The sequence below is a fragment of the Cherax quadricarinatus genome, chromosome 66, assembly GCF_038502225.1.
Source record: "Cherax quadricarinatus isolate ZL_2023a chromosome 66, ASM3850222v1, whole genome shotgun sequence".
Lineage (NCBI taxonomy): Eukaryota > Metazoa > Arthropoda > Malacostraca > Decapoda > Parastacidae > Cherax > Cherax quadricarinatus.
Window position 1 is genome coordinate 23,524,360 of NC_091357.1, and position 14,727 is coordinate 23,539,086.

General features: G+C 41.3%; 1 protein-coding gene across 5 annotated transcripts in view; it reads left to right on the forward strand.

Moving 5' to 3' along the window:
• The window catches only part of stg1 (stargazin-like protein), a 71,251-nt gene extending 56,794 nt beyond the window's left edge, over nt 1-14,457 (forward strand). For 4 of the 5 annotated variants that reach the window (XM_053799000.2, XM_053799002.2, XM_053799001.2 and 1 more), the window contains exons 5-8: nt 3,642-3,844; nt 6,448-6,560; nt 8,438-10,861; nt 12,476-14,457. In XM_053799000.2, the coding sequence (XP_053654975.2) occupies nt 3,642-3,844; nt 6,448-6,560; nt 8,438-9,653 (1,532 nt within the window). In that variant the 3' untranslated portion in view covers nt 9,654-10,861; nt 12,476-14,457. The remainder of the gene's footprint in view (nt 1-3,641; nt 3,845-6,447; nt 6,561-8,437; nt 10,862-12,475) is intronic. The other variant, XM_070099286.1, reaches the window with a different exon arrangement.
• Nucleotides 14,458-14,727: the final 270 nt, after the last annotated feature.

A 14,727-nucleotide genomic window follows, 5' to 3' on the forward strand; every position in this document is an offset into this window, starting at 1 on the left:
CTTTGTTCATTGATGACTATTGTTCATTACGAGTAGTTGACCATTTAACTCTGCAAAGAACATTTTGCTGACAGTTCCGTATATAAGAACCTTTTAAACTCAGGATTGGGATTTTGTAGATCTAGAATAATCGCGTTTCTTAGAGTTATTTCACATAAATTTAGCAAGTTTAGCTCGCTTTAGGCTTCGTGATCAGCAGATACTTTATCACAACTAATATTTAAACATTTAATACCGGACCTTTTCTTAATTTCTTTTGTAACCAGCTGCTGAATATTCACAGTTACCTTCAATATTCAGTTCGTCACGATAGATTTTTGCTAGTTTCATGATCAGCATTCCGTTAAGCGGCACATGTTCACTCCGATGCTCAAGAATCCACTCCATCAATACACTATCGAGATTTGCATTTTCTCCCCTCTACGCAATGTTTTTCTATTTCCCATTAACTTCTGTTCATCACTTTGAGCATAGAACTTCAACAATTTATCTGTTTCTTTAGGTGATAGACAGTGGTTGTTGCAAGATCAAACTCCTCAGTAAGACGCTTCATATTTACACCACTCCAACAACTTGAATTTATGATATAAACTTTATATAAATGCTTCTTTTTTTTCCTATTACCCATAGGCCTTTTCGACATTTTTAACGTCTCTACACCATAAATACAAAACACGCGGTAATCAATGAGTAATTGCTGCCGACATCAAAGTAAATGATCCATTTGTGGCGCGTCATATTAACACTGAACTTTCGGATTTTAGAATTTCGGATAATGGATTCTCCACTGTATTAAGTAACCTCAGTCTCCTATGTATGGAACAGAAACGTGTAGGTGGGTGACGACCTGATGAGTGTTACCCTAGACAGATCATTTAGTCAATCCTATCCAGGGACCAACCTTTCCTAGGTAATATAGGATTATTTCTATCAAATTGTGTTACCAGGTGTTATAGTTGGTATCTCGTAGTAGGTTATATTCCATGACAAGACCCAATATTGGTTTACATTAAGCTACACAGCATGCGTATAGCTAGGACTGACACTGCAAACTTATCGTTACCTCAGTTCCCTGTACTTCAATGATCCTAGTAAGTATCCCAGTATTACGTTACCTCATCCCCTGTGCTTCAATGATCCTAGTAAGTATCCCAGTATTACGTTACCTCATCCCCTGTGCTTCAATGATCCTAGTAAGTATCCCAGTATTACGTTACCTCATCCCCTGTGCTTCAATACATGTTACAGAAGTAGTACAGAGTGCATCATAAGTTTTTAACGCAGTTTAACATTAGAGTTGTATACTTAGAATAGATGAGAAGAGGTATTCGCAAGTCAACACATGGAAACTAATATCAATTTCTACAATTAAAATAATGGCAAATTAAGACATACACAGCCCAAATTTAATTGAGGCTTTCCATTAAAAAACAGCAGCGTTGATGGTAAACTGAAGAGGAATTCTCTGGTTATCTCAGGGAGACCAATATACTAACATACACTAGCACATTCAGTTTCAAGCCGCTCAGTAGTTGCATTATTAACTTAAAAGTATGGAAGTGAATCAGATGAGGCATTCAGAAATTGTCACATGAAAAGCATTATTTCAATTCTTCCAATTTCTCCCATAAAAAAATACTATCATTTAAAGTTTAGGTAAGTTTTACTTCACCTTAAGTACATAACGTATCAAGTTATTTTACAATGGTCCTGAAGGCACACAGTTATGCATACGAAAATATATTACGTAGACCCTTTTGTCTATCCTCTCACCTCTCATCCCTCTCCCTTGTGCTATCCTCTCACCTCTCATCCCTCTCCCTTGTGCTATCCTCTCACATCTCATTCCTCTCCCTTGTGCTATCCTCTCACCTCTCATTCCTCTCCCTTGTCTATCCTCCCACCTCTCATCCCTCTCCCTTGTCTATCCTCTCACCTCTCATCCTCTCCCTTGTCTATCCTCTTACCTCTCATCCCTCTCCCGTGTTCTATCCTCTCACCTCTCATCCCTCTCCCTTGTCTATCCTCTCACCTCTCATCCTCTCCCTTGTCTGTCCTCTCACCTCTCATCCTTCTCCCTTGTATATCCTCCCACCTCTTATCCCTCTCCCTTGTCTATCCTCCCACCTCTCATCCCTCTCCCTTGTCTATCCTCTCACCACTCATCCCTCTCCCTTGTTCTATCCTCTCACCACTCATCCCTCTCAATTGTATATCCTCTCACCACTCATCCCTCTCCCTTGTTCTATCCTCTCACCACTCATCTCTCTCCATTGTTTATCCTCTCACTACTCATCCTACTCTCCATCTCCCTTGTTTATCCTCTCACGTCTCATCCTTCTCTTGCTAACCCCTGGTCGTGTTGATATCTACTCTCCCTTCCTTGTTCGTCTAATCCTACTTTCCCTGCTCGTTGCTTCCTACCTCTACAACATGTTCAACAGTAAGACACATTGTAAACCCTTACAAGAGGATCTAGATACACTGAGCACAGAATGATATATGGATGATGGAATTCAGTGTAGATTAATGCCTTGTAATGTAAATTAGAGAAAGTGAAATCAGGCAATATGAAGAATACAGAATGTGACAAAATATTGAAAGTATGTGATACAGTGATCTAGGAGATATTATTAGCATTACAATATCGCCGGATGATCATAGAAATGAAACTGAGAAATTCATAGGCTACTCTGGCAAACTATAAAATAACTTACAGATATATAACTAGTGAAATGTAACGACAACTTTTTTAACTTATATTAGGCCAAAATTGGAACATGCAGCTGTTGTGTGGTGCCCACACCTGAAAAAAAATCATAGATAAGTTAGAAATTTTCAGAGCTACAATATGGCTGCCAGAGTTGAACGATATGAACTATGATGAAAGGTTGAAACCATTAAGTTGCCCATGTTAAATGATAGCAGGAAATGGGAAGAATATACTAACCATATATAAGGTCAGAGTAGACAAAGAAGATTTTTTAGTAGCTGCAACAGATAACAAGAGGCCACAGTTGCGAAATGGGGAAAAAGTAGAGTGGAGAGGATAGTAGAAAATTTTTCTTCTCAAGTAAATCGGTTGACCAGTGGAATGCATTAAAGAAAGAATTATTAAGTACTGCAACCAGTGCAAATTAAAAAAAATAATGAACAGAGTATTTATGACGGGACACCACGAGCACAGCCTTGTTACTGTAGGTACACTTAAGTAATTACTAACAAATAACTATACACCTACACACACACTTCTACACATACAAAAAAAATTTAATATCAGGCCAAGTGTCTATTGACAAGTGTCTTTGACAACTAGTAACTGCTCCTATCTAAAGACTATCTGCTTCATAAACAACCAGCGCTGTTTTAGAGTTGGCAATGCCAAGAGGGAGAGAGAGCATATGCTTCGACTGCAAGGAATCTAACAGTACCGCACAAAGAGACAGGGTCATGAGCTGAGACTTAACCCCATGCAACCACGAGCACAAATTGACGAGCACCGAGCACTCTCAGGGAAGGATGAGGAGGAAGTATGTCAGTGTGAGGATTATCGACACTGTTTTGTTATGTATACCAAGGAACAAGCTGTGTGTGGTGGGGGGTGATGTATATTGATACATACACTAGTGTGTATCCCACAGGTCTGGTGATGATGGTGGGTGTGGTGATGTACATTGCTACGCTCAAGGGAGAGGTTGGTGATAAGTTGAAGGCTCGCTCCATCTTTCAACTTCCTCGCTTCTCGTACAGCTACGGCTGGTGCTTCCTCCTACTGATGCCAGCCTTCCTGGCCACCGAGACTGCCGGAATGACTTCTATATTCCTCTACATCTACTGGTACAAGGTAAGTTTACTTCTACAGTTACAAGGTGAGTTCACACCAATTGGTCCCAGAGATGAGGGGTATTAGTTACGAGACGTTATAGCTAAACCTAAAGACAGTAGAAGTACCAGAGGTGGCATGATTAACGCACAAAATACTGAGAAATTGACAGGTCGAGAGGTGGGAATGAGATACACTAGGTCACAGCTAGAAGTTAAAAAAAATGAGTCACAGGGATGTTAGGAAACACTTTTTTAGTCTTATAGTTAAATGACCTAGACACTGCAAGTGATTGAGGCAGGATCATGCATAGCTTTAAGAGGTACGACAAGGCTTTCGAAGCCAGAAAAGTGAACCTAGTAGCGACCAGCGAAAAGGTGGGGCCAAGAACTGAGACTCGACCCCTGAACCACCGTCCTCCAACACACACGCACGCATACACACCTAAGAAAGGAGTGGGTTTGTATATGATACCCAGCACGGATTTAGCTCTGGTAAAGCCTGTCTCACAAACATACTACACCACGAGGCCTGGTCATGGACCGGGCCGCGGGGAGAGTTAACCCTCGGAACACCCTCCAGGTATACTTGAGTTCTACGACAAGGTAACAGAAGTAGGCAGGAGAGAGGGATGGGTAGACAGCATCTTCTTGGATTGTAAGAAGGCAACAAGTCAGCAGCGCTGAACAAGCGCCTTGGTGTGCTCGAGATCACTACAACAGCTGCTGACAACGTCATCGTGGATGTTCAACAACTCTTCTTCCATATTGTGTGGCCAGACGGCGGCAGTCCCTCAGATCTGATCACATCAATCAGAAGTTGTCTGAGTCATTCTCCAGATCGCATTCAGAAAATTAGTCTTTGACACTTGCCAAGATGTCTCTGCCAATAATTACGAGAGAATGCTACGTGCTGGTCAAGTTCCCATCGTCTACGAGTTTACTCACCAGTCCTCTGCCTAAAAAGTGGAGGCTGGCAGACATTACTATTATCTATGCCCTTTAGGCTACTAATTCTGGCAAAAACGTTATCTATGTACTTGGTGACGGCACAAATGAGTTTGTCCTGTTAGTCTATTAGCTGTATAGGGAGGAGCGGGAATGCAAGGTGTACATGGAGCGGTGGTATTGAACAGTGCTTGATATCAGTGCCACCTACGCTAGCCTAGGGCCAAAGTGCCACCAGCTACTTGACATGCATGTCCTCAGTGGGTGTCATACTGAGGGCATGCTTGAACTCTCCTGACTGCAGTATATAAGTCAATATATGCTGTACACTTCTCAAGATTTGATGGACTAAACACATCGACTCCAGGCTGAGGGACTGATTACCTCAGACTCCTCGTCTTCCACCGTTCTTCTCCGAAACGGAATCAGAACCCCTGCCGATAGCATACGGAGTTCCCCAAGGTAGTATTCTGGGTCCCTTATTATGTAAACGACATGCCCATCAGTGTCAAGTGTAAACTCCTATTGTACGTTGATGACAGTGCTGTTAGTGTCAGGTAAAGACCCACAAAATATAGCTAATGTAATAACACTAGAACTGGAGTTCTGCAGCAAATGGTTAGTAGACAACAAACTATCGTTACACCTCGGGAAAACTGAAGCCATACTCTTTGGCACGAAACAAACTGAGAAGGGTAAATAGTTTTAATGTCCGGTGTAATGGGGAGCCCAGCACTTCAGTTTCCTCAGTAAAATATCTGGGAATCCCCTTTGACCCATGCATGTCAGGAGAACCGATAGGGAACAGTTCAGTAAAGACAGCAAATGCCTGACTGAAGTTCCTCTACCGACAAGCACAGTGTCTACCTACTGAGGCACAGTGTCGACCTACTGAGGCTCGCAGGACCCTATGTCTAGCCCTCATACAATGTCATATGGACTACGCTTGCTCTTCATGGTACTCTGCCTTGACAAAACAACTGAAAGATAAGACTGCGAATCACCCAGAACAAAATGGTAAGATTAATCCTGAACCTGGGACCAAGAGAACATATAGGCCACGATGAATTACAACAGTTGGATATGCTGAATGTTGAAAACAGAGTAAAACAACTGAAGTTCAATCAAGTCTATAAAATTGCTCACAGTGTCCAGAATATCTTGCCGCCAAATTTATCAAGGTTGGGAACCAAAGTAATCATAGTACTAGGGGGAGAGAGCACAACTTTGTAGTATCCACAGTCAGTGGCCAGGCTTCAAACACCTGTTATTGTACAGTAATAAAGAAATGGAACAGACTGCATGCACATGTCAAAGCCAATCATAACATGAACCAGTTCAAGAAGAGAGTCAAAGGGTGCCTAATGAATGTAGCGACAGAAAGGGAGGAGAATGATTTGTAATTTTTTTAGCTAACATACATGTAAATATAAATAACTCATTCTCCTTTCTAGTATAATAAGATATCTCCTTTCTAGTATAATAATGAGGTATTAAAAGGATCCCAATGGAAATAAGTCACTTTGACTTTTCTGGGTTATCCTAGGTTCTCTAGACATTTATAGTTATCTTTGTAACTGTAGTTGTGTATACCTGAATAAACTTACATAAGCTAGCTTATACAACTACAGTGTTCGCTGAAGTACGATACGTAACAGATGTGTGTATCACCGGCAGCGAGAGTGGCACCGGAAGTGTGTACCTGGTGTATGGGGTGGTCACTTCCCCCACCACCACCACGCCCCACGCCCACTCACCGCTCGTGCACCACCCACGCCCACATCCTCCAGGTTAGTAATAATAATAGTATCTTAATTTCTACAAGTACATGTACAAGGTATCCTACATGTACAAGGTATCCTACATATACAAGGTATCCTACATGTACAAGGTATCCTACATGTACAAGGTATCCTACATGTACAAGGTATCCTACATGTACAAGGTATCCTACATGTACAAGGTATCCTACATGTACAAGGTATCCTACATGTACAAGGTATCCTACATGTACAAGGTATCCTACATGTACAAGGTATCCTACATGTACAAGGTATCCTACATGTACAAGGTTATCCTAGGTAATCTACACATATGTGCTATGTATAATAATTTATGTAACTGTAAAGTAAAAGGACACAAGTGCAACTAATGTGACATTTTATTGTGGCAACGTTTCGCTCTCCAGGAGCTTTGTCGAGCTTGACAAAGCTCCTGGAGAGCGAAACGTTGCCACAATAAAATGTCACATTAGTTACACTTGTGTCCTTTTATTTTACATATTGTCGGTAATTCTACCAACATTATTACAATTTATGTAACTGTATTTATGTGTACTTGTAGCTTAATAAACTTATAGGCGTAGCTAATATCAATTACATACAAGCCCCTTGCTATACCTTGTTATGCAGAGCATTTCGGGCAAATTAGGCCAATTTTGTCCCAGGATGCGACTCACGCCAGTCCACTAACACCCAGGATGCGACCCACACCGGTCGACTAACACCCAGGATGCGACCCACACCAGTCCACTAACACCCAGGATGCGACCCACACCGGTCGACTAACACCCAGGATGCGACCCACACCGGTCGACTAACACCCAGATACCCCATTTTATTGATGGGTGAATAGAGACAACAGGAGTCTTATGAAAGCTCATCCTAATGTTTTCCAGTCGTACAGGGGATCGATCTCCGGACCTCAGTGTGTGAGCTGAGTGCGCTAGCAGTCCAGCTACAGAACACCTATGATGGCACTACACTGTACTCACCTAATTGTGGTTGCAGGGGTCGATTCATGGTTGTGTCAAAGCACTGGAGCTGCAGCTTCAATACTTAAGTCAAATATATAAACTTCTTTATGTCAAAGTTTTCAAAGTAGTAATGTCAAAGAAAGATTGTCAAAGTGCTTTAGTTTTGATGTTGCTATCCAAGTAATAACATTTGTGTCATTACTGGAACTTTTAATCTTCTAAAGTTAAATTTCGGTGGCAAATGGTCAAGTTATGCTGTCTAGATATTATTATTATTATTATTATTATTATTATTATTATTATTATTATTATTATCAAAAAGAAGCGCTAAGCCACAAGGGCTATACAGCGCTGCTGTCTAGATATTAATATCTTAATGCAACTAATAAAAATATTACTTCATATCAAGGTCATCGAATTAACGTAATTCAATTCATAGTTTCATAGTACAGAAGTCTTTAAAGTTTAGTGTTAAAACATAATTAAAAAGAACAGTTTTAGTCTCAGAATATAAAAGATTAACTTTGTGATAATCAAGCTGCAAAATATCAATATATATAAATGTGAAAAAAGCCTTGTCCACTGGATACATATTCACTTGTTTTGGTCTACGGTGAAGGAAGCTAACAAATATGTGGCTCTCTCCTTGCTTTAATTTATAACAACTAAAATACTGAAATGTTCACGAGACCCATTTAACAAAATATCAGTGTTTGCGTGGTTCTCTTGGAGAAAACTCAAAACATTCGACAGTCTCCTTTCAGCCAAAGATCCAAGAGCTTGTGTACTTATGCAGATAAAAAGACGAAGATTAAGCCATCCTTCAGTAAGAGACTGAAATAAGTGAATATAGCAGCAGTAGACTTGGGGGCCTCACTCTAAATAAGTAATGAATATCCCTTGTGTGTGCAGGTGTAGTGGTGAAAGATACATAGTAGAGTACGTGGCTGTGGATCACCATCCAGACACTCTACATCACAGCCCCAACAACTACCCGAACCACGTCCCCAACCACTATCCAAACCACAATCACCTGCCCACACTCCCCAACCACCACCAGCAACACCTAGAGCAGCAGCAACAACACCAGCATCAGCAGCAACACCAAGACCAGCAGCAACATCACCACCAACATCAGCAACCACGAAAACATCAACACTCCAAAGGGTCACAGATCTTGAGGAGTGACTCGTGTCCCCCTGTCTGGGAGAAGCCAACAGCTCCAGCCTCCTGCGGGAGACGTGGTGAGGGACGTTCCCTCACAGACCTGCACCAGGTGTGGAGGGGGGAGATGACAAGGGAAGGAACACTTCCCCGGTCTCACCATAGAAGAAGCACGTATGGGGGCACCTCATTGGAGGGGAAAACCCTGCCTAGGGTAGTCTCCATGGAAGGAGGAATGTTCATGGGATCCTCCATGGAAGGAGAAATGCCCATTAGACCGTCCATGGGAGAGGGACCCCCAGCTAGGGGAACCTCCATGGAGGGAAGAACACTTCTTAGGGGAGCCTCCATGGAGGGAGGTGCTGCCTTCGTGGAGGATGGCCAAAGATACAGTTCCCTGCCCCGGGGAGGTGCTGTGAGTTGGAACATGGGAGGTTCCCCACCTGGCCCCGGCTTTCTAGCCACTACTACAGGTGGGTCATGCCCCGCCTGTATGCCTTACTGCGACTCTTGTTGTTATTGCTGTTGTTGCCCTGTTAATGTTGAAGGAAATACTCGCAGCTGCTTGACCCGCCAAGCTGAGCCCACCGTTCCCAAGGGCGACTCTCCTTGGCTACCCATGGCGTGCACTGACACCCACACTTCGCCTATGGTGTGCACTGACGCCCACACCTCGCCTATGGTGTGCACTGACGCCCACACCTCGCCTATGGTGTGCACTGACGCCCACACCTCGACTATAGTGTGCACCGACACCCACACCTCGCCTATGGTGTGCACTGACACCCACACCTTGCCTGTGATATGCGCTAACACCCACACCTCTCCCATTCACGCTCACCTAAGGTGCCCCTCCAAGCACAATCCAAGGCCCTGCCACAACCCACACTGCTACCAGCAGCGTTACCACACACACCAAGAGGATGACACTGACCACATACTCCGACGCACCACACCCGTCTAACCTCCCTTACAAGCACTACGGCTCGTAGCTCTGCGTTGTTTTTTGATAGCTTTGTTATATATACTATACCCATCCTGTAGAAGGTAGGCACAATATGACAGAGGCGCATAATGGGACCAGGAACTGTGTACTCGTGTAAGGATAGCTAAGCAATTGCAGAGGTAACGAACTATTAACAAAATCTGATGATTATAATCGTAACAAGTTGATAATGCAGACACAAATTTAGACACAAAGCATTGCAATGTAGTTTGTTTTTGTAGGATATGGTTAAATTTTGGATGTCATCCATCGAGGACACGGCAAATATCCAAGAAGATATATAAACCAAGTTTTCCAGTGGGCAACGGAGAACAATATGATGTTCAATGAAGACATTTCAACTACTCCATTATGGAAAACTGGAGGAAATAATAACTAGAATTGAGTATACTACAAACTCTAATCACACAACAGAGCGGAAAAGTAATGTGAAGGACCTGGGAGTGGTAATGTCCGAAGATCTCACCTTCAAGGACCACAACAATGCCACTATCACATCTGCGAGGAAACTGATAGGATGGATAATGAGAACATTCAAGACAAGAGATGCCAAGCCAGTGATGATCCTTTTTAAATCACTTGTTCTCTCTAGGCTGGAATACTGCTGTACATTAACTTCCCCATTCAAGGCAGGTGAAATTGCAGATTTGGAGAATACACAGAGAACCTTTACTGCACATGTAAGTTCCATCAAACACCTTAACTACTGGGAACGCCTAGAAGCACTTGACTTGTACTCATTGGAGTGCAGGAGAGAGATACATCATAATCTACATCTGGAAGATCCTGGAGGGACTGGTCCCTAATCTACACGCAGAAATCACTCCCTACGAAAGCAAAAGACTTGGCAGGCGATGCAACATACCCCCAGTGAAAAGTAAGGGTGCCATTGGTACACTAAGAGAAAACACAATTAAGTGTCCGGGACCTAAGACTGTTTAACAGCCTCTCAACAGCCATGAGGGGCATTACCAAAAGACCCCTGGTTGTCTTCAAGAGAGAGCTGGACAGATACCTAAAGTCAGTGCCGGTTCAGCTGGGCTGTGGTTCGTATGTTGGACTACGTGCGGCCAGCAGTAATAGCCTCGTTGATCAGGCCCTGATCCACCAGGAGGCTTGGTCATGGACCGGGCCGCGGGGGCGTTGATCCCCGGAATGCCCTCCAGGTAAGTCAGGATATTTTTTTCTAGATCGGTAATATGTCACTGTGGATACAATAATTTGACATTTGAACATTTGTGAGTGAGTTTTCTCTGAATTCGTTTTTATTTTTTTACATTCCAGGAATCATTTTATTGTTGTTGCTTAAGATTTCCTGACAAACTATATATACTGTACGCGTACATGTATATGATTTTTCTGTGTTTTTCTTTCGTACTACAAATATTATGGCTTATGACCCAGGCGCAGCTAACAAATATATTTTTCACTCCTTGAATTTTTTCTTAAAGGCAATGTTAACTTGTCAAACAGACATTCTTGCCCCCAACTAATAAAACTTGCAGAAATTAATGTACTACTAAGTGCAATAATTCCTGTTGGCTCTGAAAACCAACAGGAAGCCGGCAACTTCGTCCCGGCCAACTTTAATAAAAGATATTGTTATTTGAGCAGTTTGTCAACTTGTTACAATGTGAGCAACTGGTGCGTGTGTTGCTCACTTGTGGCTCGCTGACTTTACCATTATTCTTGGCGATCCTTATGCAGGGCCAGGAGCCAAGCCTCGACCCCAGCAACAACTGAGGGACACAGAGAAATAGTATTAAATAAAATACCTACACAACGGGCAGAGACAAATGCTGTATAGTATTCTGACAACATTTCGCCAGCACAGCGATCCACTTTAACAAGTAAAAAATAAATCTACCTGAAGAGCGGATGAATCTATACATATGGTCCTCAATATAGGCTCATCCCCCCCCCCCCAGTAAATCTGTTTATTTAGAAAGACACGTAAGCAAACATTAGGGCATATTAGAAAACGTTTCGGTCCTGGTACCTTATCACATCTGGTTACAGTATCAGACTGTATGGTACAAACCTTGGTAATAAATATGTCCTAGTGTTTCCTTACGTGTTTTTCTAAACCAACTTGTTGGTATCTATTAGCAAGGTTTAAACCAGATCTATTTGTGACTTTATAAAGCTCACTGTGTGGACGAAACGTTGTCAATAAAGAATCACATTATACTGCATCTGAAACTGTTTACACTAATTGAGAGAGTGAGCTCATGCTTACTGATCAATCTTTGAAAGCCCATGTTCTTCATAACCCATAATATTCTCACAGTCAACCAAACTTTATCATAATAAAAATATTAATTTACAAAGTAATTTGCAGTGAAAGTCATTTACAATACAAAAATAATTTACAGTGATATGTATTATAAGGTACAAGGTCACTTACACCTGATATAATCATTCACAGTGAAGCAACATGTGCAGTGACACACGAGACATTATACTAATTCACAATAAAATACCTAATTCCATAAAATTAAATTTTGTTTAAAATACAGTAATTTGTACGTCATGAAATACAATAATTAATGGTAAAATGCAATCCTTTAAAGCGGAATTTTTTTTATAGTGGAATACAGCCATTTACAGTGAAATAGTCATTTATAGTTAAAGTCCTTTACAGTGCAAGTCATTTATAATGAAATAGTCCTTTACAGTGAAATAGTCATGTATAGTAGTGAACTAAACTGGTTTCTTTACCAGTACGTCGAAAATTATTGCCAGAATTACATAACCTCAGCTCCTGTATCACAACGCAGGCCAGAGGACCAGTAGCTGTACCTCAACCCACGCCAGAAGCCCAGTAACTGTAGCTCAACCCACGCCAGAAGCCCAGTAAGTGTAGCTCAACCCACGCCAGAAGCCCAGTAAGTGTAGCTCAACCCACGCCAGAGCTTCAGTAACTACCGCAACCCACGCCAGAGGCACAGTAGCTGTACCTCAACCCACACCAGGGGCCCAGTAGCTGTACCGCAACTCACGCCAGAGGCCCAGTAGCTGTACCTCAACCCACACCAAGAGGCCCAGTAGCTCACCCACGCCAGAATAGCATCTCAACTCCAATAAGACTTTAAGTCAAAGTTTTCCAAGAGGTCCAGGAGCTGAAGATAAACACTACGGAGGCCCAGAAGCTGGAATCCAACCTATTCAAACACTGAAAATGTTTATGCAGTAACAGAAAATTAAGGCAGCGCCAAGACGCATGGTACTACTGTATAATCTATGTGATTGTACATGCGTCCGTGTTTCACGGACTAACACACCATGAAGCACATCAGCTACAGCTGCTGTAAATAATTTTAATACATAAGTTTATCGGTTATAATTATAACCTTAATTTTTAAAGGGTGACCGGAAAGCCAGCGGGAGGCCTCGGTCAGGTGACCAAAATTATAATCAAAACTAAGCGCTAAACCCACATGGGTCATACAGCACTGCCAGATGACCAAAAGCTCCAGCTGTGGATCATCATATGATTAAGACGCGTCAGGAAACACTTAACCGGTTTCTTGACAAACCTTACCTAACTTAACCTTAATTCATAACATTAATGGGTCGTCGACAGACTGAGACTCGAGTCAGGACTGTCCTAACCAATATTATAACTAATTCATAAGAATACGTCTACACCAAGAGCATATTTCTCAATGTATATATACGAACGTTTACTTTAATTACTTTTAATTAGAAATTAAAATGCTTTTAACTAGTGGTAAATAATACATGCAGCTTTAATGGCCCTCTTGTAGTCGACAGACTAAACTCCATTAATCAACTAACCAAATTCATAAATACCTAAAAAAAAACTGAAGGTATTTGTTAAAGATAGTTTATGAAAGTTTGAGTACTCACCCGATGGCAAACTTTTATAACTGTCAAATTTCAACATACTGTAAAAGAGGTAAATTCATTTTTTTTTCTTCCCATAATTGATAAATGGTTAACTTTATTTCTACAAAGTACAATTTATAATTGATTCAAGATTGGTCGACATTACTGACGTATCCTATAGAAAGCCCTGCAGCGCTGTATAGCCCTTGTGGCTTAGCGCTTCTTTTTTATTATAATAATATAGAAAGCCCTTAGTTATGTAGAGCATTTCGGGCAGCCTTAAAATAAACTTATAAGTACTACTGGATTTTTTGCTAAACAGTTTGTCATAACGTTTGTGGAGGTTATTACAAGTGTTGGTGAAATACAAGTATAAATACTTTTCTATTTCAGTATTATTGCAAAGGACATACAAAAATCTTAAGGCCCTGAGCATACATCTTGGGCAAAACTTACACTATATTATGTACTTAAAATTTAGTATTTTATTTTATTTTTTTCAAGGCTCTAATACACAATAAGAAAATATAAATACAATTATCTATTTTAGCAGGGTGAGTGGTACTAGTTACTTAAATTACAATACAAATCGAGACAGAATAAGTTTATTCAACAATATATAACAGTTGAAAGAAAGTTGACACAAGAACATGGATAACATTAGATGAAAACAGATGGTTTCAGGATTTATCATATTATACTGTTATCAAGATTATATTAAGGTAAGGAAGTGTTTTTTAAGTATTGTGTTAACTAAATGTGCTGTAGTTAAATTGTTGATTTGCAGCAATTTAACTACAAAAATGTGCCAACTTGTGTTTTGTTCAATAAATGAACATGTTATTTATCAATGTTTATAATGCTGAACAGCATAAAAATAACCAAGAAAATAGTATTAATATAGTTGAAAGAATAAGTTGTTTTATTACCTCATCTGCCCTGGATAGTATTCGATTTAGGGGCTCCAGTTTTTTTACTGTATAAATTTTCCAATATTATTTGGGGTGTCCCCTCAAGGATGGTTCCTTGACTCTGGCCCCTCTAGGGAGGTTCCTTGACGCTGGTGAGGGGCTCTTGATCTAGGAAACTGGATCTGTGCTCCGGTTCCCTGAACTGAGTCCAAATACCTTCCAACCCCCTCCCCCAATGCGCTGTATAATCCTACAGGTTTAGCGCTCCC